Raw genomic sequence first — 24,700 nt, 5'->3', positions numbered from 1 at the left:
GCAACTTCTCCCAACCGTCCAAGAGCAGTTTGGCGCCCAACAATGCCTTTTCCAGCATGATGGAGCACCTTTCCATAAAGCAAAGGTGATAACTAAATGGCTCATGGAACAAAACATAGAGATTTTGGGTCCATCGCCTGGAAACTCCCCAGATCTTAATCCCATTGAGAACTTGTGGTCAATCATCAAGAGACGGGTGGACAAACAAAAACCAACTAATTTCTGGCAAAATGCAAGCATTGATTATGCAAGAATGGACTGCTATCAGTCAGGAGTTGGTCCAAAAGTTGATTGAGAGCATGCCAGGGAGAATTACAGAGGTCTTGAAGAAGGGGCAACACTGCAAATATTGACTTGCTGCATTAACTCATTCTAACTGTCAATATAACCTATTGGTACTCATAATATGATTGCAATTATATTTCTGTATGTGATATAAACATCAGACAAACACTAATAAAAACCAGAGGCCAGCAGATCATGTGAAAATATAATTTTGGTGTCATTCTCAAAAATTTTGGCCATGACTGTAGTGTACTTAATTAGATGTACCAAATGTCCAGCTGGGGGTCTTTATGTAGGGGAGACAGGACAAAAACTTAGGACAAGGATGAATCATCATCACCACACAATTAAAGAAAAAAAGAATAGATCTGCCTGTAGCCAAGCATTTTTGTTCCCCTGATCACAGCATAAAAGACATGAAATTACTGGTATTAAAAGGTAACTTCAAATCTCAAAGAGAAAGAAGAATCTCAGAATATAAACTGATGATGACCTTTAACACTTTCACAGCAGAAATGAATGTGTCGCATGGATTTATGTCATTCTACATCAACTAAGGAATGTGCCCCTCAGACTTGTGAGGCCATCACAACACTGGACCTAGTCACAGGACAATAAAACCTTCACACTCCTTATCTATTAACTGCTAAAATATTTATAGCCAGAACTGTTTATCTCTTCCATAATAACTCTGCTTTCCATCACCTGTCTTATCTATTGCATTATTTTTGTGTCTTACTGTGTATAAATATGTGACTCTTCAGATTTTGTGGTATACTAGCCTGATGAAGAGACCAAGGTAGTCTCGAAATCTTGCAATTTGTTACCTTTTAATCGCTAACTGAAAAGATGGTATCAACCACTGAGAACTCTCAAATCTAAATATTTTGCAAAAGTGTAGCAAACTTTCAATTCTTTCAATGCCCTTTAATCAGAGTTATCTCACACAAAATAGTTAATAAAAAACATTTCCCACATGTCTAGTTTTACGTCTGCATTATTTTTTAAACTAAAAATTAGTAAGTTAGAAGGGTTAAAAGTTGACCAGCAATTTCTTATTTTCCCAAAATAATTTAAAACATTTTTTTTAGGTACCGCATCACATTTTAAGTCGCTTTGATGGGTCTGTATTCAATCAGAGAGATATGTCACACAAAATAGTTAATAAATAACATTTCCCACATGTCTACTTTTACATCAGCACAATTTTGGAACCAACATTTTTTTTCCGTTAGGGAGCTATAACGGTTAAAAATTGACCAGCGATTTCTCATTTTTGCAGTAAAATTTACAAAACCATAAACATAATTTATTTTAGCCCCCATTTTTTTTATTTTCACAAGGGTAAAAAATGGACCCCAAAACTTGTTGTGCAATTTCTCCTGAGCACGCCGATACCTTATATATGGGGGAAAACTACTGTTTTGGTGCACGGCAGGGCTTGGAAATGAAGGAGTAACGTATTTGAAACAGACTTTGATGGAATTGTCTGCGGGCATCTTGTTTGGAGAGCCCCTGATGTGCCTCAAAGACCCCATTTTGGAAACTACATCGCTCAAGGATTTTATCCAGGGGTATGGTGGGCATTTTGAACCCACAAGTACTACATAGAATTTGATAACATTAGGTCGTCATTAGTGTTGAGCCACCCCCGTAGTGTTCGAGTTCGGTTCGGTTCGTCGAACACCCGTGTGTTCGCCGAACTGTTCGTCGAACACCTTCGAACACCGTTAAAACCAATGGCAGGCAAACAAAAACACATAGAAACACATAGAAAACACCTTCAAAGGTGTCCAAAAGCTGACAAACTGCTCAGAAGACACAACTAACACATGGAAAAGTGACAAGTACATATAGTCATGCGAAAAGAAAAGAGGTGGAGGAGTAAAAGGAGGGGGAGACACAGATATAGGCATGTCATGCCCTTCTAAAATCCAAAAAGTGAGAAGCCGACACGGCCAGTCCGCTCCTGCCCGTGCCACCTCCGTGTCGCCGGGTTTGTGCCAGAGCCGCGGTGAACCCTGACGGCCAGCCCCCCTCTCCCAATACTGGTGCCTGTCCGCTGGTGGGTCGAGCGAGCCCCCCTGTGGTGGAGGCAGCTCTAAGCTTTTTAATTTAAATTGTCTCTCTAATTTGAATGAATACACTTTAAATCCATTTACAAGGATCTATTGGAGGGCAAGTCTCATGCCAGCAGCCGCGGTAATTCCAGCTCCAGTAGCGTCCACTAAAGCTGCTGCAGTTAAAAAGCTTTTATAAGGATCGAGCTCGGCTGTCCACCGCAAGGCATCCTACTGCCAGTCCCAGCCCCTATGCCTTGGGGTGCCTCCTGATGCTCTTCACTAAGTATCCCATGGTCCCGAAGCATTTCCTTTGAAAAAATTAAGTGTCTAAACTACAGGTGGTGTAGCTTGCTTAACAGCCGGGATAATCCACTGACTAGCAGACACTGCTACTAGGCACAAAGTATTTCCTGGGCTAGATGCAGTTAAAAATTTGTAATTAGATACTCTCGTTGGATGCTGAGAAAGCATTCCATAGAGTCTCCTGGCACGCCATATATGATTCTCTTAAAAAGCTTGGGGTAGGGGTCTAGGGGACCCTTTTATAGCCAAAATCACGGCCCTGTATCGCAATACGTCACCTAGGCTGAAGATAAATGGAACTGTAGCACCCTGAGGGCTCGGTTGCTACAGACGTATTGCACCTCACCCAGAGGTGTGATATCTCACTCTCAGGTAAGGATGGAGTGTGGATCAGGACCCGACACCTGCATGCATTACACCACATTGCCGTGGGGCAGGGCGACCAATATGCCCCTGAGATGGGCACGACAGTCCCTGTCCCTGGCTGGAGTGGGGGGAGGGAACACTGAGGAAGGGGAACCCTGTAGTGCAGGAGCAGGGAGGAAGCAGTTCCTGGGTGCATTGAGAAGGGAGTATAAAAGGTGGGCACCATCTTAGTTCAGTGCAGAGAAGTCTGAGCAGAAGTGGCAGGGAGCAGGGGCTCTGCATGAGCTCTGCTCCGGAGGTGGGCCTAGTAACAGAGGCCCAGGCCTGGAAGAGGGAGAAGGAAGTAAGAGGAGCGGAGAAGGCTCCAGGAACGAGGAATGAAGGGATCCCAGGGGTGCGGACGGGCGAGTCGCCACCGCACGCCCGAATCCACCTGCGTGGAGGGGTCAGGCCAAAGGGGGAGACCGGTCCCCGAACTAGTGGAGGCAGGAAACGACCCTCAGCTAGAAACCGGAGGCTCTGACATTTTATGTGGCGCAGCCCCTCGCTACACCCGCTAGGAAGGCACCACATAGGGTCAGGGAAACTGGCGCCAAGTTTACCAAGAGGAGGCCCGAGGCAGCCGGACAGAAGTGTTGGTAAGAAAGGCCAGACAAAGGACACACAAAGGGGGTCCTGTGAAGCGCTCCAAAGTTTTCTGGGAGTTGTCTGAGCCCCTCACCTGGTGAGCACAGTACGACGTGGGCAGCCGTTACCTGCAGACGTGGTCTGGATAATAAGAACTGTGAGTAAAGGCCCTGGACTGCATCACTGACTCCGTGTCGTTACTGCTGCTGCCCTGCACCATCACCCCCATCCTCCGCATACACTGCCCTGAGGCTATACTCCTCCCGTGGGGAGTTATGCTACGCTCTGCTGCACCCACAACACCAGCCTCAGCGGTCTGCCCTGTAGCGGCGGTTCACTCTGACCGCAATCCACGGGTGGCGTAGTCGGACATTTAAACATCAAAACCACATAAATAGTTCCGCCACTGGTTTGACCGCCCTGAGCCACGGAACCGGGTCGCCGCCACGAAGACTACAACCACCAGCATCCACCAAAAAGGGTCCGGCTCCGGGTGTCCCAAGGCCCAGGGGGTGCGTCAGAACATTTTCATCACCTTTCACAATCACCAATGGGACAAGGCAGGGATGTCCTCTGTCCCCTCTCTTATACATCCTAGTGACGGAGCACCTGCTCTCATCAATTCGCCATAACCCCAATATTAGGTGGATTGAGGTGGGAGGCACCGAGTACAAGTGCTCTCTATTTGCTGATGATGTCCTAGTATATATCACTCAATCACATATATCCATCCCTGCTGTTATGGCTGAAATAGATCACTTTGTTACATGCTAAAATTTTAAAATCAATGCAGCGAAGTCTGAGGCCCTCGATGTCTCCCTCCCTAAATCCATATAGGATTCCATCCAGTCCAACTTTCCCTTTGCCTGGCCCTCACAGGGTATCAAATACTTAGGAATTCCTATTCATAGAGACCTCTCCCATCTATGTTATCTTAATTTTGGGCCCTTTATTGAACAATTCCATACAAACCACGGTTGGCAAGTTAGAACTGTAAGATTCACTATGTGAACCACTGGTGTTTTGTGGAAAAGCACATGTACACTGCGTTCCAATTTATTATGCAAAAAGTGTTTAGGAGTGATAAGGGAAGAATTTGTTTGTTTGTCAGTTAAACTCATTGATGGTGATGTGTGTCAGGGCTCTTTATATCACTGTAAGCAATTGCAGACACCAGTGCTAATTAGTTTGGCAGGTGTGTCCAATGAAAGGCAAGACTACTTAAGAAGGCTCTCTCACATTATTAAGCAGCCTACATTTTCTGCCAAAATGGGAAAGAAAAAGGATGTGTCGGCTGCTGAGAAGCAACAAATTGTGGAGTGTTTAGGTCAAGGCATGACTACAATCAACATTGTGCGATGATCAGGATGAAGTGTCTTGGCAATCAAGAAGTATGTAGCTGATTCACAGTACACACGTGTGCGTGCTGATAAGGGCAAATTGAGGACTCTTTCCTACAGGCAATTACGTCAGGTTAAAAGAGCAGCGGCAAGAAAGCCTTGTCATAGCAGCAGACAAGTTTTTGAAGCTGCTGGTGCCTCCAACGTCCCCCGAACAACAAGATGCAGGGTCCTTCAGAGGTTTGCAGCTGTGCATACGCCATCCTGTCTACCTCCTCTATCCACTTCACACAAGCAGAAACGGCTCCAGTGGGCCAAACATTACATGAAGACTGATTTCAAAACTGTTTTGTTCACGGATGAGTGCCGTGCAGCGCTCGATGGTCCAGATGGATGGAGTGGAGGATGGCTGGTTGATGGACACCCCACGCAAACACGGCTACAGCGCCAACAAGGAGGAGGTGGAGTAATGTTTTGGGCTGGAATCATGGGGAGAGAGATTGTCGGCCCCTTTAGGATCCCTGAAGGCGCTAAAGATGAACTCCATAATGTATGTGGATTTTCTCAAACAGCACTTCCTGCCATGGTTCAAGAAGAAGAACCGTGTATTTCACAGCAAGATCATTTTTCTGCATGATAATGCACCATCTCATGCTGCACATAAAACATCTGCATCTCTGGCTGATATGGGCATAAAAGGGGACAAACTTATGGTGTGACCCCCATGCTCCCCTGACCTCTACCCCATTCAGAACCTTTGGAGCATCATTAAAAGGAGTGTCTATGATGGCGGGAGGCAGTTCACATCTAAGCAACAGCTCTGGGAGGGTATTCTGTCCTCATGCAAAACAATTGAAGCAGAAACCATCCAAAACCTGACAAATTCAATGGACGAGAGAGTTCAGAAGCTCCTTTCGAACAAGGGGTCCTATGTGAAAATGTAACATCACCTACAATAAAGTTTTGAGTTGAAAACTGTTTGATTTCAGTTTCTAACAACCTGCTAATGCTTATAATTTCAAAAATGACCATTTTTTTGGTCTTTATTAAAATGAAAAGGTTGATCGAAAAGTTTGGGGGATCTAAGAGTGTGGCAACCCAGTAGTCATGATTACTTCGAATTCTGACAATATGAGGGTCATGCTGCAGGTAGTGCAGCAAGAAGGCACTTATGTGTCTTGCGCATCTCGGAGCCCCAAAATTATTTTCCGGGCTAGATGCAGCTAAAAATTATTTTTAATTTTAAATCTGGTGGAGCTTATTATAGATGGCCTAATAGGATCAGTGCTGCACACTGCTACAAAGCCCAAATTATTTTCCAGTCAAGATACAGATAAACATGATTAGTAATTTGAAAGCTTAAAACGGTTGGTAGGGTGATTTTAACCAATCATCAAGCTTTTACTCTCCCCAGGATGACACAGGGGTAGAAAAGTCGTTTCGGATCCATGATTTGTTCATCTTTATGAACGTGAGTCTGTCTACATTATCAGTGGAGAGCCGCGTGCGCTTGTCTGTCAGCACACCACCAGCAGCGCTGAACACACGTTCAGACAGAACGCTGGCTGCGGGGCATGACAAGATCTCCAAGGCGTAAGTGGCTAGCTCCGGCCATTTATCCAGATTGAAAGCCCAAAAAGAGCAAGGGTCCAGTGACACAGTCGTGGCTTCAATGTTTACTTGGAGATACTCCTGTACCATCGTCTCTAGGCGTTGACTATGTGTCAGACTTCTTGTCTCCTGTGGCCTTGCAAAGGATGGGCTAAAAAAGTGGTGAAATGATTCCGCAAAATTGATGTTACCAGCAGATACTGTGGTTCTGTTACGGTTTGAGTGCTGAACACTTGACGGTCCCACGGTTGGCAAGTTGGAACTGTGAGATTCACTACGTGCACCACTGGTATTTTGTGGAAAAGCACATGTAAGATTCTGCAACAGTCTCTGCTGATACTCCTGCATGCTTGCATCCCTTTCTATGGCAGGAATAATTTCTGCAAATTTACTTTTGTACCGGGGATCTAACAGTGTGGCAACCCAGTAGTCAGGATTATTTCTAATTCTCACAATTCGAGGGTCATGTTGCAGGTAGTGCAGCAAGAAGGCACTCGTGTGTTGCGCATCCAGGAGCACCAAGTCCCTGTTGTGTTGGTGGCGAGGTAACAATCATGCTTCCTTCCTCTGTCCTCTCCCCCCAACCTCGCACAACAGAAATGTGATCAAGGTCTCCCTCATCTGATGAGTCTTCCATCAGTTCGTCCTCCCACTTCTTCCTGGGCTCCTGCACCTTTCTCACTAGTTTGGCTGCTACCATGCGCCCTGGTAAAACCATCTCCCCCACCCTCACATGCCTGCCGCCTTGGTGCTGCCGACCGTCTGGACCTTGCAGATGTTAGCCCTTCCGCATACAACTCCTCCTCCTCTACTTCCTCCACCTCCTCTTGTGCCACCACCTGACTCCGAATTCTGTTTAACATGTGCTCCAGCATGTAAATCACCGGAATAGTCATGCTGATAATGGCATCGTCAGCACTAAACATCTTCGTCACCATTTCAAAACTGTGCAGAAGGGTGCATAGGTCCCTGATCTGAGACCACTCCTCCAGCGTGATTTGCCCCACCTCTGAATCTCGTTGGCCCAGGCTATACGTCAGAACGTATTGCACCAGGGCTTGTCGGTGCTGCCACAGTCGCTGCAACATGTGCAGAGTTGAATTCCACCGGGTAGGCACATTGCATTTTAGCCGGTGAAGTGGCAGGCCCAACGACTTCTGTAGAGATGTAAGTCGCTGAGCTGCGGGATGCGAATGGCGGAAGTGAGCACACAGCGACCGTGCCCTCTGCAGAAGGCCATCTAGTCTGGGATAGTGGGCTAAAAATTGCTGGACAACCAGGTTCAACACGTGAGCCATACAAGGCACGTGTGTGACATTGCCCCGGCGAAGGGCCGCACCCAGGTTTGCAGCATTGTCGCACACGGCCTTCCCTGGTTTCAGGTCCAGTGGAGACAGCCATTCATGAAATTGGTTCTCCAGAGCTGACCACAACTCCTCAGCTGTGTGACTCACATTTCCCAGACATTTCAAAGTAAAAACCGCCTGATGACGTTGAGCCCTACTGCCAGCATAGTAAGGAGGTGTGCAGGATCCCTTCTGCGCAATTAGAAAGCTTGTGGCATGACCAGACAGGCTTTGGGTGCAGGTGGAAGATCGAGAGGAGGTTGAGGAGGCAGAAGCAGTGGAGGAACTTTGACATAAAGAGGATTGACGCACAACTCGTGGGGACGGCAAGACTTGGACAGCAGCCCCTTGTCCTGCTGTCACCATAGTTACCCAATGACCTGTCAGCGACATGTAACGCCCCTGTCCATGCCTACTCGTCCAAGTGTCTGTGGTGAAATGCACCCTGTCACACACAGAGTTTCTCAAAGAAGCGGTGATGTTGTGTGCGACATGCTGGTGGAGCGCAGGCACACCTTTCTTTGAGAAGTAGTGCCGACTGGGCATCTGGTACTGGGGCACTGCGACGGACATAAGGTCTCGAAAATCCTCTGTGTCCACCAGGCGGAAAGGCAGCATTTCTGTAGCCAAGAGCTTGCAGATGGTGAAATTCAACCTCTTAGCTTTCTCATGGCTAGGAGGAAATGGTCTTTTACTTGTCCACATCTGAGGGACCGAGGGCTGGCTATTGTGCTTAGACGGGGTTGATAAGGGTGTCCCCGGCAAACTGCCGGTCTGTGAGGAAGATGCAGGCGGACATGTTAGGTTGCCTTGATCCAAAGGTGGTGCTATCGATGTCGGACAGCGCTCAACACCAGCTGGTGTTACCACCTCCAAAGAAAATGATGACCTGCCAATCACGCTGGCTGTTGCGGGTAAAGAGGTGGCAGGTCTGCGCCCCAAAACAGGTGTGACTGCTGTCCCCCCAGTCACAGAGGATGAAGAGGCCGCGGATGCACAAGATATGGCAGACGGAGGTTGGCCCGGCCGGCTAGGCCGCATTGTAGCACACTGAGCTTCCCACTGCAACTTATGCTTCATGTCCATGTGCCGGTTCATGCATGAAGTACTCAAACTATGTATTTTTTGGCCTCTACTTAGCTTTTGCTGACAAATGTTACAGATAACACGAGTTGGGTCATCTTTATCGATCTGAAAAAATGCCTAGGCTATGCAAGGCTTAGCACCCATGCGACCTGAAGAGCCACCACGACTTGTGGTGAGAGGCAGAGTTGTGTTTGAGGATGCAGTTGTTGACGTGCTTCCAGTACTACGTCTCTGTCCAGGAAGGCGCAACCTGACCTCGTCGTCACTAGCATCTTCCTCCACCTCCTCTGCTGACCTCATCTCTTGGCTGACTGTGGGTTGACAGTAAGTGGGATCTCCGACCTCATCATCATCACCCTGTGCGTTATCACACCCGTCGTCCTCAGAGCCAACCTGTTCCTGCCCTGACAAAAAACTAAAGTTGTCGCTCCAATCAGGTATTTGAGTCTTATCATCGTCTTCCTCATTGTCCCCACCAACAGGAGTTACAGTTTGGGAATGAGGGTCTACATTATGGTCAGAACCTTCTGCGTCTGGTCCTGGATCCGACTCATAAAGATTCTGGGCATCAGTGCAGATCATTTCCTCGTCTGGATTCACAGAAGCGCTGGAGTCGACCTCTGATTCCCAGGCTATAGTATGAGTAAACAGCTCTGCAGACTCAACCATCTGTTCTACCTCATACTCAGAAGGGCAGCTGGAGATTTGGGAGCTGTGAGGAAGCAAGTGCGATTTGGGTGACACCTTTGAGGACTGGAGTATTTGTGATGTTGAAGTTGATGTGGAGGAGAGCCCACTTAAAGGAGCACTTGATATCCGTTGAAGCACCTGCTGTTTTTGTGCCTCATCTGGAATTTGTAGCGATTGGCGTGGCCGTAAGAAAGGGATCTTATCACATTGTCCGCTAAAAGAAGTAGACATTTTAGTTTGGCTGGAAGATGGTCTTTCTTCTGCAGATGTTACTGTTGCTTTAACACCTACCCCACGGACACAACCTTTTTTCCCCTTCCCAACACGCCTATTCCCCTTTCCACCAGCAGCAGGCCTTTTTCCACTCATTTTGGTGGTTAACTAATTCACAACTCTGGAGTTGTTTGCACAAAAAAACAATGGATGGTAACCGAGCAGAGCTGAGTGGCCAAACTGTGGTATTAGGCCAAAACTATTGGCTGGGTTAGATGCAGAAAAAAATTATATTCAATTTGCAACCTGATGGAGGTCAGTATAGATGGACTAATACAACAAGTCCCACACACAGCTAGAAGCCCAAATATTTTTTCAGAGGTACTGTAGATGCAGATAAAAATTATTTTGAATTTGCAACCTGATGGAGGTCAGTATAGATGGACTAATAGAGAAAGTCCGACACACTGCTAGAAGGCCAAATATTTTTTCAGAGCTAGATACAGAAAAAAATTATATTCAGTTTGCAACCTGATGGAGGTCAGTATAGATGGACTAATACAACAAGTCCCACACACAGCTAGAAGCCCAATATTTTTTCAGAGGTAGATGCAGAAAAAAATATATTCAGTTTGCAACCTGATGGAGGTCAGTATAGATGGACTAATACAACAAGTCCCACACACAGCTAGAAGCCCAATATTTTTTCAGAGGTAGATGCAGAAAAAAATATATTCAGTTTGCAACCTGATGGAGGTCAGTATAGATGGACTAATAGAATGATGCTATGCCCAAAAGATTTTACTTCACTAGGTGCAGTAAAAAAATTGGTATTCTATACACAGGTGGTATATCTTGCAACACAGATAGGCTACTCCACTGACTAACACACTCTGCAATAGGCCAAAAAGGATTAGCTTTGCTAGATTCAGCCAAATGCTGTGAAAAAAACTTGCACAGCACTGGCACAGACCTGCCTGGCAAAAACTGATAGGAACTGATGTAACCTAGTCCTGAAAAGGACTCCAATTACAATTAGTCTTTACTCCCACAACCTATCTATTTAAGAGCACAGACCTGCCTGATAAAAGTCGTAGGAAATGCTGTAACCTAGTCCTTAAAAGGACTGCAATCACAACTATTCCCTACTCCCAAGCTATCTGTATATTTGTGCGAAAATTGGCTTGAAATTAACAAGGTATAGCGCACACAGCAACAGCGGTGCCGTCTAACACGCAGCTGCAGCAGTGAGAAAATGGTGGCGACGGGGAAAATGGCTTGGTCTTATAGGGCAAGGACATGTGACATACACTGCCAATGACACATGCCCTTGCTTGTGTGAAAAAAAGCACTTCGCTCCGTGTGTGCGCTGCTGATAGGCTGACAGATTGCACCTCCCCACTGTAAATGCGGGAAAGAGAAAAAAAAATGGAGATCTTCATTGTTCCTGCAGAGATCCATCCCCTGCCCCTCCCCCTACCCCGCTGTACACTCAAACTGCGTATTAACATTAATTTTCATCATTACTGAGAAAAAATCCAGTTATGATTTTGGTGCACGAACAGTTATCGAACATAACCTCGAACAGCCGAATTTTTCTCAAATTGTTCGTGTTCGCCGAACGGCTCGAACACCGCCCAAAACAGCTCGAATTTGAGATTGGCGAACAGTTCGAGTAGAACAACGCTCATCTCTAGTCGTCATATTGAAAAATGTTTTTTTTTTTTTTGTTCACCAAAATGTTGTGTTAGCCTCACATTTGTAATTTTCGCAATGGATAATAGGTGAAGACAGACCCCATAATTTGTTACGCAATTTCTCCTGAAAGCGATGATACCCCATATGTGGTCAAAAACTTCTGATTGGGCACATGGCAGGGCTAGGAAAGGAAAGAGCACTATTTGTCTGGAATAGATTGTGAATGCCATGTTGCATTTGTAGAGACCCTGAAATGCGAAAACAGCACAGCACCCACCTCCCCCGCAAGAAATTCATCTAGGGGTGTACTAAGCATTTGTAACCTACATGTGATTCGCAAAATTTTATAACATTTAGATGGGAGACTGTTTGTTTTAGCATCAAATGTATAATTTGCACGAGGAGTAATAGAAGAAATTGTGCCCCACTATTGTTTATGCAATTTCTCCCAAATGTGGCAGTACCCCATATGTGGCTGAAAACTACTGTTTGAGTACATGGCAGGGATCGGATGGGATGGAGCGCTACTTGGCTTTTAGAATGCAGGCTTCATTTCGTCTGACTAGATTGTGGGCTTCAGTAGCCGAGCCCCTGAGGTGTCAGAACAGCAGAGCTCATCTAGGGGTGTAGTGAGTTTTTTGAACCCACAGGTGCCTCACAGAATTTTATAACATTGAGACGCGGAAATATGATATTTTAGCACTAGAGTTCAAGTCCTATTCCTCTCTGAAGAGACGATTTGCATATTTAATTTCCCAGAGGAGTATGCAAGGCGTTTAAGCCTCCTCATAGTGGCGTGCTAGGCCTGGCATGTCACTCTCCATATGGAGAACACTTACCCCTTAGATCCCGACTTAGCCTCTCACCCAGCCAAATCAGACCTGCGTTGCACTGACGAGGGGCAATAGGCCGAAACACCGTGTCTGCAAATTGATATTCTGATTTGGCCTTTATCCTAAGTCATATTACAAGGCTCGTTAAAGGGTAGATATTGACTTGTAGGATTGCTACTTCCAATAGGTGCACTACAGTTCAAGTCCTCTTCCTCTCTAAAGAGACAATTTTCAAAGTGGTAAAAATGTTATTTTTATGTTTGCTGCAAATTTGTCAGGTACATAAGGGTTAATAAGTGAAATTGGACCCATAATTTATGGCGCAATTTTTCCCGAGCGTGGTGATGGCCCATATGTCGTCAGGAATTAATGTTAGGCCACACGTCAGGGCTGAGAAGGAAGGAGCGCTTTTTGGCTTTTGGAGCACAGATTTTGGTAGAATAGTTTGCGGGTGACATTTGTAGAGCCCCGTAGGTGCTAGAACAGCAGAAAAAAAAAAATGGCTCCATTGTAGAAATTGTACCTCTCAATGATTTAATCTACAGCTGCAGTGACTATTTTGTAACATCCACGCCTTTATTCTGGAGAATTGCTAATATGCCAGTTTAGTGCCCATATATTGTGCCCCCATACAGTGTAGAACCCCAAAATATTGTAGTGCCCCCATACATTGTGCCTAGCTTGTGCTTTTGGCTATACACGCCCCGTGAATGAACCCCTTTCTGACGTGAGGCATAATAATACGCCCCTGTGCCCTGGGCCTTAATGACCAGGTACATATTATTATATCCCACAACGTTCCTGGCACTTTAACCCCCTAAATGCTGCAATCGCTGCATTTAGCGAGCAAGCAGAGGGACGCAGGGCTCAGAAGGGAAGGAGCACAGTTTGCCTTTTGGAGCGCAGAATTGGCTGGAATAGACAGCGGACGCCATGTCGTGTTTGAAGAGCCCCTGCTTGCCTAAACAGTGGAAACCCCCGATAAGTGACCCTATTTTGGAAACTACACCTCTTGATGAATTCATCTAGCGGTGTAGTGACCATTTTTAACCCTCAGGTGATTCACAGAATTGTATAACATTGGGCTAAGTAAATGGAAAATTACCATTGTTTCCACCAAAATGTTGTTGTGGCCACAAGTTTCTAATTTTCAAAAGGGATAATAGGAGAAAATGGACCATACCATTTGTTACTCAATTACTCCTGAGTGCGCCAATACCACAAAGCTCAGATTTTCCTGAATGGTTTTAGGGTGCCATGTTACATTGACAGAGCTCCTGAGGTGCCAGAACAGCAGAACTCCTCCATAACGAACCCCATTTTACAAACTACACCCCCCCCCCCCCACCCCCAGTGAATTCATGTAGAGGTGCAGTGAATGTTACACCACATGTTCCTCACAGAATTTTATACCATTGGGCGGTGAGGAAAAAATAATTACATTTTTTACCACTAAAATGTTGTTATAGCCCCAGGTTTTTAATTTATATATGGGCTAAAAGATAATTTTTGTGGAAAAAAAGTTTTCTTTTTTTTTTTTTTTTACGGTTTAATAAACTTTTGTGAAACATTTGGGGGTTCAAAATGCTCACCACACATGTAGATAAGTTCCTTAAGGTGTCTAGTTTCCACAATGGTGACACTTGTGGGGGGTTTTCACTGTTTAGGCACAAACAACAACATGGCACCCACTAATTATTTAACCCCTTAACAACATTTGACGTACTAATACGCGTCTGTGCCCTGGGACTTAAGACCCAGACCCGTATTAGTACGTCATCGCCATCGCGCGCGCACACAGGCTGTGTGGGCACGATCGCCACCGGGTGTCAGCTGATTGTCACAGCTGACACCCGGTACTATGTGCTGGGAGCGGTCCTGCACCGCTCCCAGCACATTAACCCCCGCTATGCTGCGATCGAAGTCGATCGAAATCGATCGCGGCATTGCGGGGGCAAGGGGAGGTGATCGGCGATACTCACCTCCTCTTCCGGCTTCCAGCGCAGTCTGCAAAGGCTTCCCGGGTGTTGCCATGACGACCCGATGTCGTCATGACAACATCCGGGACACCAGAGAGCAGGAAGATTGCTTGGACATGCGCAGTGCATCTCCAAGCAATCTTCACACTGTGCACTTCTGACAGTCTTCATGGCATAGGGATGGTGCTCCATTCCTGTGCCATGCAGGCGATCAGAAAAAAAAAGTGAAAGTCCCAGAGTGGGACAAAGTAATAAAGTGTACAAACTGTCTGAAAGTGAAAAAAAAAAAAAAAAAAAATGTGCAAAAATATTATAAAAAAATAATACACCAAAAATAAAAATATAATGTACCCATCAATAAATATTATTATAAAAAAAATTAAAAAAAAACAATAAAAGTACACATATTTGGTATCGCCGCGTCCGGAACAACCTGACCTATAAAACTGTCCCACTAGTTAACCCCTTCAGTGAACACGGTAAAAAAATAAAAAAAAAAACGAAGCAAAAAACAATGCTTTATCACCATACCGCCAAACAAAAAGTGGAATAACACGCGATCAAAAAGACGCATATAAATAAAAATGATACCGCTGAAAACGTCATCTCGTCCCGCAAAAAACAAGCCGCCATACAGCTCCATCAGCCGAAAAATAAAAAAGTTATAGCTCTCAGAATAAAGCGATGCTAAAAAATATTTTTTTCTATAAAATAGCTTATTGTGTATAAGCGCCAAAACATAGAAAAATGATACAAATGTGGTACCGCTGTAAACGTACTGACCCGAAGAATAAAGCTACCTCATCAATTTTACCACACGCGGAACAGAATAAAAAAAAAAAAAAACAATTCCTGAATTGTTGTTTTTTGTTTATTCTGCCTCCCAAAAATCGGAATAGAAAGCGATCAAAAAATGTCACGTGCCTGAAAATGGCACCAATAACAACGTCAAGTCATCCCGCAAAAAACGAGCCGTCACATGACTGTCTGCCAAAATCTGCAAAAATTATAGCTCTCAAAATATGGCGATGCAAAAACTAGATTTTACAAAAAATGCGTCTTTTAGTGTGTGACAGCTGTCAGTCATAAAAACCCCATATGATTCTGGCATTGCTGTAATCACACCGACCCGAAGAATAAAGTCGTCTAATCACTTATACCGCACAAGGAACGGCGTAAAAAATAAACTCTTGGGTTAGGATTGGGCTAGGGTTAGGGCTGGGTTTGGGGCTAGGGTTGTGCTGGGGCTAGGGTTGTGCTGGGGCTAGGGTTGTGCTGGGGCTAGGGTTGTGCTGGGGCTAGGGTTGTTCTGGGGCTAGGGTTGTGCTGGGGCTAGGGTTGTGCTGGGGCTAGGGTTGTGCTGGGGCTAGGGTTGTGCTGGGGCTAGGGTTGTTCTGGGGCTAGGGTTGTGCTGGGGCTAGGGTTGTGCTGGGGCTAGGGTTGTGCTAGGGTTAGGGCTGGGGTTGGGATTTTTTTCAAAAGTAAGAAAAAAAGATGACTATATGGCGACTAGTGTTGAGAGCAAGTGCTCGCTACTTGAGTTTGCATCGGGTGCTCTGGTATGCATTGAGTATCGTGGGTATTTGAGTGACATGCTCGAGTCTCTGCCCCATATGCTTCGCGGCCAAAAAACTTTACAGGGATTGCCTGCCATGCACGAGCGATCCCCGCATGTTTTTTTTTGGGTGTCTAATAACCGTGAAACATGCGGAGCAGGGACTCGAGCATGTCACTCAAGCACACGCTGTACATGGTGCATACCTGAGTACCCGATGCAAACTCAAGTAGCGAGCACTTGCGCTCAAGAATAATGACAACTTATTCAATATGATGACCTAATGTAAACAAATTCTGTGCCGTACCTCTGGGTTCAAAATGTTCACTATACACCTTAATAAAATCCTTGAGGGGTATAGTTTCCAAAATTGGGACACTTGTGGGGGAGCTCCACTGTTTAGGCACATCACGGGCTCTCCAAACGCGACATGGTGTCCGCTAACAAATTGAATGGAAAATCGGCTCAAATTGTTAGCGGATATCATGTTGCATTTGGAGAGTCCCTGTGTGCCCAAACATTGGAGCTCCCCCACAAGTGACCCCATTTTGGAAACTAGACCCCAAAAGGCACCTATCTAGATGCATAGTGAGCACTTGGAACCCCAGGTGCTTCACAAATTGATTCATAAAAATGAAAAAGTGATTTTTTTTTTCACTTTTCCATTATTACGAATCAATTTGTGAAGCACCTGGGGGTTCCAAGTGCTCACTATGCATCTAGAAAGGTGCCTTGGGGGGTCTAGTTTCCAAAATGGGGTCACTTGTGGGGGAGCTCCAAAGTTTGGGCACACATGGGCTCTCCAAACACAACATGGCGTCCGCTAATTATTCAAGCAAATTTTACAATCAAAAAGTCAAATGGCGCTCCTTCCCTTCCGAGCCCTGCCGTGCGCCCAAACAGTGTTTCTTCCCCAAATATTGGGTATCTGCGTGCCCAGGGGAAATTGCACAACAAATTTTGGGGTCCATTTTTTTTTGTTACCCCTGTGAAAATAAAAAAAATTGGGTCTAAAGTAACATTTTTGTGAAAAAAGTTAAATGTTCATTTTTTTCTTCCACATTCAAAAAATTCCTGTGAAGCACCTGAAGGGTTAATAAAGTTCTTGAATGTGGTTTTGAGCACCTTGAGGGGTGCAGTTTTTAGAATGGTGTCACTTTTGGGTATTTTCTGTCATAAAGACCTCTCCAAGTGACTTCAAATGTGATGTCCCTAAAAAAAATGGTTTTATAAATTTTGTTGGAAAAATGAGAAATCGCTGGTCAACTTTTAACCCTTATAGCTCCCTAACAAAAGAAAATTTTGGTTCCAAAATTGTGCTGATGTAAAGTAGACATGTGGGAAATGTTATTTATTAACTCTTTTGTGTGACATATCGCTCTGATTTCAGGGCATGAAAATTCAAATTTTGAAAATTGCAAAATTTTCAAAATTTTCGCCAAATTTCCGTTTTTTTTCACAAATAAACGCAAGTGATATCGAAGAAATTTTTCCACAATCATGAAGTACAATATGTCACGAAAAAAACAATCTCTGAATCGGGGGGATCCGTTGAAGCGTTCCAGAGTAATTACCTCATAAAGTGACAGTGGTCAGAATTGTAAAAATTGGCCCGGTCATTAACGTGCAAACCACCCGCGGGGCTTAAGGGGTTAAGTACATTTTACATTCAAATAATCAAATGGCGTTCCTTCCCTTCCGAGCCCTTCCGTGCGCCCAAACAGTGGTTTCCCCCCACATATGGGGTATCTGCATGCTCGGGAGAAATTGCAAAGCACATTTTGGGGTCCATTTTTTCCTGTTAGGCGAAGTGCCCACAATGCAGAAATGTTGCATATGTTTTCCACTTCTCCCTGGCAGGAAAAACGCATGCGGATTTTACATGCGTTTTTCCCGCCAGGTAGAAACGTTTGTCAAGCCTTTTTGCATGCATTTCTGCATGCGGGTTATCAAGCTCTTTTCCAAAGTGCTTGACAACTTGGTCACACTATATAAATCCATGCAACCGGCATGGATTTATATAGTGTGACCAAATAAATAGTTAAAAAAAAAAAAAAGTAAGAATGGTAAAAAATAAAGATTATACTTGCCTTCCAATGGCCCCCGGTCTTTTCTCCGCTGCGTCCGGTCTCTTGTACAGACCTGTCACATGACTAAATGACATCAAGGAAGGTCCTTTTAGACCATCGTGAGCCGCCCTACACACCGGATGCATCGCTATGGAGACCGGGGGCCATCATAAGGTGAGTATAATCTTTATTTTTTTATTTTAAATTCTTTTTCTAACAGGTACCATGGTACCCGAGTCTGGAGGAGAGTCTCCTCTTCTCCAGGCCTGAGTACCATCCGCACATTGAATCGCTTAATATCCGCATGTGCTGATGTAGTGATGCGGATATTAAGCGATTCAATGCAAGTCAATGGCGGCAATTATGCTGCGTGTCCGCAAAAATAATGGACATGCTGCGTATTTTTCCGCAATGATAATCCGCAGCGGAAATTTCCGCAGCATGTGCACAGCACAGCGGATTATCATTGGGGACCATGGGGCACGTATTACCAAGCGTTTTCGCTGCCGAAATTCCGCTGCAAAAAACGCATAGTGGGCACCCAGCCTTACCCCTGTGAAAATAAAAAATTTGGGTCTAAAGTAAAAATTTTTTGAAAAAAGTTAAATGTTCATTGTTTTCTTCCACATTCCAAAAATTCCCATGAAGCACCTGAAGGGTTAATAAACTTCTTGAATGTGGTTTTGAGCACCTTGAGGGGTGCAGTTTTTAGAATGATGTTACTTTTTAGGTATTTTCTATCATAAAGGCCCCTCAGTCATTTCAAATAACCCTTATAACTTCCTAACAAAAAAAAAATTTGGTCCCAAAATTGTGATGATGTGGAGTAGATATGTGGGTAATATTATTTATTAACTATTTTGTGTGACATATCTCTCTGATTTAAGGGCATAAAAATTAAACGTTTAAAAATTGCGAAATTTTCGCCAAATTTCCGATATATTTTTTATTTTTTTGACAAATTTAACGCAAGTCATATTGAATAAATGTTACCACTATCATGAAGTACAATATGTCACGAAAAAACAGTCTCAGAATCAATGGGATACGTTGAAGCGTTCCAGAGTAATTACCTCAAAGTGCAAGTTAATGACCAGGCCAATTTTTACAATTCTGACTAGTGTCAAACAGCCTTTGGGGGTAAAGGGGTTAAGAGCGCTCTCCCCGTTACAATAATGCCAAGCATGTTGCCGTTAAGGCTACGGTATGTGCCCACGATGCAGAAATGCTCCGGATTTTTCCTGAACGTTTCTGCATCTCCCTGGCAGATAAAAACGTATGCGGATTGTACATGCGGATTGTACATGCGGATTGTACATGCGTTTTTCCTGCCAGGGACATGCGGATGTGACGCGTTCTTCACTTGCATTTCCGCATGCGGGTTATCAAGCGCTTCCCAAGCGATTTTAGCATCACTTGGAAAGTGCTTGTCAACTTCACACTATATAAATCCATGCAACCGGCATGGATTTATATAGTGTGACCGAAAGAATGGTAAAAAATAAATCTATACTTACCTTCCGATGGCCACAGGAATCTTGCTTCAATCCGTCCTCGCTTGCCGGCAGCTCACGGTACACTGAAGGACCTGCCATCACATGACTATGATGTCAGCGCAGGTCCTTCAGTCCACCGCGATCTGCCGGCAAGCGAAGACAAGGAGACCGGGGGCCGTCAGAAGGTAAGTATAATATTTATTTTTTATTTTATTCTTTTTTTCACAGGTTCTATGGTACCCGGGTCCGGAGGAGAGTCTCCTGTCCGCCACACCTGAGTACCATCCGCACATTGAAACGCATGGATTCCGCATGTACAGATGCAGTGATGCAGATTCCAATGCAAGTCAATGGCGGCGAAAACGCAGCGCTTCCGCAATATAATTGGTAGTGCTGCGTTTTTTTTCCGCAGCGGAAATTTCCGCAGCATGTGCAGAGCACATGCGGATTATCATTGGGGAACATGGCAGGCCTTCTACCATGCGTGTAAGCGTTTCTGCAGCGTTTTTGCCGCTGTGGAAACGCTTAAAAAACGCATCGTGGGCACACAGCCTTACTATGGTTTAGGCACAGTTGGGCTCAGAAGGAGAGGTGATTTGGATTTGGGAGTGCTGATTTCACTGTATTTTATTTGAGGGGGTGTGAGCGGTCGCTTTTCCAGAGTCTTTGTTTTACCAGTTACGTGGGAACCTCCTGTATTTCCAGTGACAGATGATGGGCCTGAGTGGGGGCTGGTTTTGTGTGGGATAATTTAGGGTTTTTATTGGTAACCTTTTGGGGTACATCATACTTTTTGATCTCTTCCAGAGAGGCTGGGATCACAATTTTGTATTCTACGCTGAGCACTTGCGTCGGGGTTTACGTGTAAATCCCACAAAAATGTGGACTGCATGATGGCTTAGTGGTTAGCACTGCAACCTTGCAGCGCTAGGGTCCTGGGTTCATATCCCACCAAGGACAACATCTGCAAGGAGTTTGTATATTCTCCCTGTGTTTGTGTGCGTTTTCTCCGGTTTCCTCCCACACTCCAAAGACATACTGATAGGGAATCTAGATTCAGTGCCCATAATGTCTGTAAAGTGATGTGGAGTTAATGGCGCTATATAAGTGAGTAAAATAAATAAATAAATGCGATTGACTAAATCACCAACGGAACCACCCACCATAATGAGGCAGATGGAGACATTTTGGACTTTTTGCTATCTGGTTCCGGTGGTATCCATCTTTTTAGGCGTACACAGATCTGTGGTCACCCACACTTGTGCGCTAAAAAGACACCTAAAATTATGGGACACCGCCAAAACAGAGACCAGTCCAAAGTGACTCCACCTGCCTTATAAGTGAGGGGTTCCGTCCGTTTTTTTGCGGTTTTGGGTAATTTACACGAAAACCCCAACGCAAGCTCTGAGCGGAGATCAGCAGTGACCCGAGCCTTGTTAACGATTTTTGGGAAGTAGAATGAACAAATGGACAGCAGTACAAGAATAGTTCTTATTTTTATTTTTGTGCTGTATAAGTGATAAAGGAGGATTTTATATATATTTTGCTGATATCACACAAGTGCTTTTTTTCTAAAAAAAAAAAAAATTTTGTCGCTGTATTCTGACAGCTGTAACTTTATTTTTTTGCTGAACTGAGCTGTATGAGGCTTTATTTTTTGCGAAACAAGTTGCAGATTTTTTGGGGTACATAATTTTTGATCGCATTTTATTCAGATTTTTCAGACACAGAATGAACAAGAAAAACAGCAATTCAGTTATTATTTTTTACGTTGTTCACCGTGCGGTAAAAATTATAAGACCGATTTTGTTCTGTCTGTACGATTACAGAGATACCAGATTTTTATATATATATAATATATTTTATGCTTTTGCTTTTTTTTTACACACTAATCAATATTTTACAAAAATTAATTTGTTTTTGCATAGTCATATTCTGAGAGCTGTAGCTTTTTTATTTTTTTGCCGAATAAGCCATATTAGGGCTTGTTTTTCGCAGGACAGGCAGTATGTTTTCATTGATACCATTATTTTTTATTTATTTATTTTTTTTTTTTTACATATGACTTTTTGAGCGCGTTTTATTCACTTTTTTTATGAGTCAGTCTGATGAAAAAGTGAAATGTTTAGCATATTTTTTTTTTTTTTATGGCATTCACCATACGGAATAAATAACGTGCACGTTTTATAGAGCTAGTCGTTTCGGACGCAGCAATAGCAATTATTGTGTATGTTTTTTTTGTTTTATCACACATGCTGTGTTTTGAGTGGTGAAATGGCTTTTCGTGATTTGTGTGCATTTTTTTTTTTTTTTACATATTTTATGTAACTTTTTTACTTAGTCCCACTGTGGGACATGTATAATTTTTATATTGATTATTGGTCTCATACATACACTGCTGTTCTCGTGTACTGCAGTGCACGAGACTGGCAGTGTCTCACTGACATAGCCTGTGAGACCCAGCTTATAGCTGGATCTCACAGTCCACCTTACCTGGGGGTCATCAAATGACCTCAGGGTACCACGGTAACCATCAGCACCCGCGATGGTTACAGAAGGGGGTCTTGTAACCCCCTTTGGAACCATTTAAATATGGCTGTCGTGATTGATAGGGGCCGATTAAACCCTTAAATACCGCTATCAGTTACAAAACTGTCCGTGGCCGATACCGCAGGATGTTGGCTGTCATGTACAGCTGACACCCGTGGGAATTGCAGCTGCCGGGTTGCGCTATAATCTTATTTCCGATCCCGAGGGAATAAGGCCCCTTAACGACAGCCGTTTTAAAATATATTGGCGGTCGTTAAGGGGTTAATACTTTTTTTTATTTCTTTTTTGTGTGATATATACCTAGAATTACTAGAGTGTCATGGTGGTAATCGTGACAGTGGTCTCCTCTATTTTTCCAGGGTCAAAAGATCGCAGCGTTTGGCTACTGGCATGCCTGCACTGGTTGGATCTGCTTTGCTTTCTAGTTAGCAGTGCAGATTTCCCTTGTTCGTTTGTTGCAAGAGTTAAATTCACCTGCTTGTCTCCTAAAGTCTCCTGTCCTGAGTTATTTCAGCTTTTTTGATTTTGTCCACTCTCCTCTGGTATAAGTGCTCACCTCTTAGCTTGGGTAGTTGCCAATGATAGCTTGCTATTTCTTGGAATTGATTTGGAGCTGTGAGCCGTTGAAAGAGCAGTCATTTAGGAGTAGTCTCCGGAGATTGCCATTTGGAAGTTTGTCTGGTGTCTTGCGTTTCATTTTCTCCCTTTTTGGTTTTCCTCTCCCCTCCTTTCCCTTTATGTACCATTACATCGTTTTAGTTTGGGAGTGCGTTGAGTGATTGCGGTTTTCTTTTACCCTTGTCTGTTTCCCTTTGTGTCTTTATTATAGAGCAGGGCTAGTGTTCCTGCTGCCCTACGCACTAGCCAGGGCCGTGCTTAGGGCAAGACAGGGATAGGAACTCAATTGCCGCACAGGGTGAAAGAACCTGTCTAGGGAGCTCAGGGTTATGCAGGGCAAGTTTCAGGGGTTGCCCCTCTAATCTTTCCCTAGTGGCAGTGCTTCCCTTCCCATCCGTCTTGCTGTGCGCTGTCTGGCTCCTTGGTGGAGTGTGACAGAGATTAGGAGATCACATATCGCTCTCCTTTCCCTGCCGCTTGCCATCTCACCCATAGGATAGGTAGTAACTTAATAATCACTGGGAAATATGACCATGGGAATCCACAATGATCTCAAGAGCGGAGCAGAGTTCAATCTTGCACACATTCACTCCAGTATTCACTGTGTATGGCACTGCCAGATATTGATGCTCTTGGTACTCTGTCAGTTCCATAAAGAATGAATAGAGTGGAGGTTTGCATACTCTTACCACTGTTCTCTAGATAGTTTGGGGACACAACGTCCGGACTCCCAAGTGGAAAACAGTTTTAAATTAAAACCAAATTCGACTTCAATAAGTGATGTTGCCTAGTATATGATTTACTTTTGGGTTAAAGTTTAGATGATGTACCAGTGTGTTACTAAAGCTAGATGATCCAAAATATGGTACTATTGTATAGTCACTTTATCCTTAGTGTGGAGCATAATAATCTTGTGTTCAGAAGGTTTCTCTCTGAATGTGAAATCATTCATCTTTTTTACATGTTGATTTTGCAGTGACGTAGATGAGAACATTATTTTGGCACTAAACAATATATCTCATCAGGCATACTTTATGCCTTTTCTTATATATATGTGTTTTGTTTTGTTTTTTCCACAGCTCCAGATGACTGGACCATGGAGTCTGAAATGAGGGCCGAGGTAAATGTTCTGTGTCATTCTTGTACACATTAGATTATTTTAAACACCTAAACAAAATATCACATGAGGGGCCTAATAAATAGAGACAACCAGCAGACACATAGCCCCCCTAAAAAATAACTTTTATTAATAATCTCTAAAAAGGACCTAAAAGTCCATAGACAAACAACAATAATACTCTAAATGATAGGACATATAGAATCAGGTAATACACCGACCGGGAGGGAATACAGATTCAAGCTGTCCCTGTTATGTCCCTAAATCCTGTCCCTACCTGACAGCGGAGGTTGGCACCCTAATTTGTACTTCGTGGCGCCCCCGCTCAACGTCGGTATCCCTAATGTCCCTACAAGGACCCTTGTCTTAAATTAAACAAAACCACAATAGTGAGAAAGGGTAGAAAAAGTGAACGTATAAATACAGAAGCCGATAGTAGGTCAATGATTATAGATGGCCAAATTCATTTGGTCGGGTAAACATAAATGCTCTAGGGTAGAGGAGCACAGTGCTTATTTCTCTATAGCCAAAACAAATCAAATAGCAGCCAGAGCAATCAAATATGGACACATGCTACACTTTGATAGTCCAGCTATATACCTCAAAAGGGGGCTCAGAAAGCAAAATCCCACCCAGATAGATGTTTCCCCATACATCAAATGGAATTTAAGTATTGGTATTTGAAAAAGCATAATATCTATATCAAAGTATCAGGTCCAGACTCTGTCTGTCATAGATGTACATAATAGTAGACAGAAGGAAGGACACTTATCATTATTAGTCCCTATACCTTTTCAAAGAGAGACACTCATCATTATTAGTCCCTATTCCTTTTCAAAAGACCAGAAAATGGCA

General features: G+C 44.1%; 1 protein-coding gene across 1 annotated transcript in view; it reads left to right on the top strand.

Annotated features, from left to right (window-relative positions):
- LOC141148949 (mesoderm induction early response protein 2-like) overlaps positions 1 to 24,700 on the top strand; it is a gene marked incomplete at its 5' end in the record, with an annotated part of 150,417 nt that overhangs the window by 30,780 nt on the left and 94,937 nt on the right. Inside the window, one exon of the mRNA XM_073638165.1 lies at positions 23,808 to 23,848. Coding sequence (XP_073494266.1) covers positions 23,808 to 23,848 — 41 coding nt within the window. The remainder of the gene's footprint in view (positions 1 to 23,807; positions 23,849 to 24,700) is intronic.

Source organism: Phyllobates terribilis, unplaced genomic scaffold (assembly GCF_046119375.1).
Source record: "Phyllobates terribilis strain yellow unplaced genomic scaffold, ASM4611937v1 Scaffold_1__5_contigs__length_1240528914, whole genome shotgun sequence".
Lineage (NCBI taxonomy): Eukaryota > Metazoa > Chordata > Amphibia > Anura > Dendrobatidae > Phyllobates > Phyllobates terribilis.
Note: the sequence above shows the minus strand (reverse complement) of the source record. Positions and strands in the feature narration are given on the sequence as shown.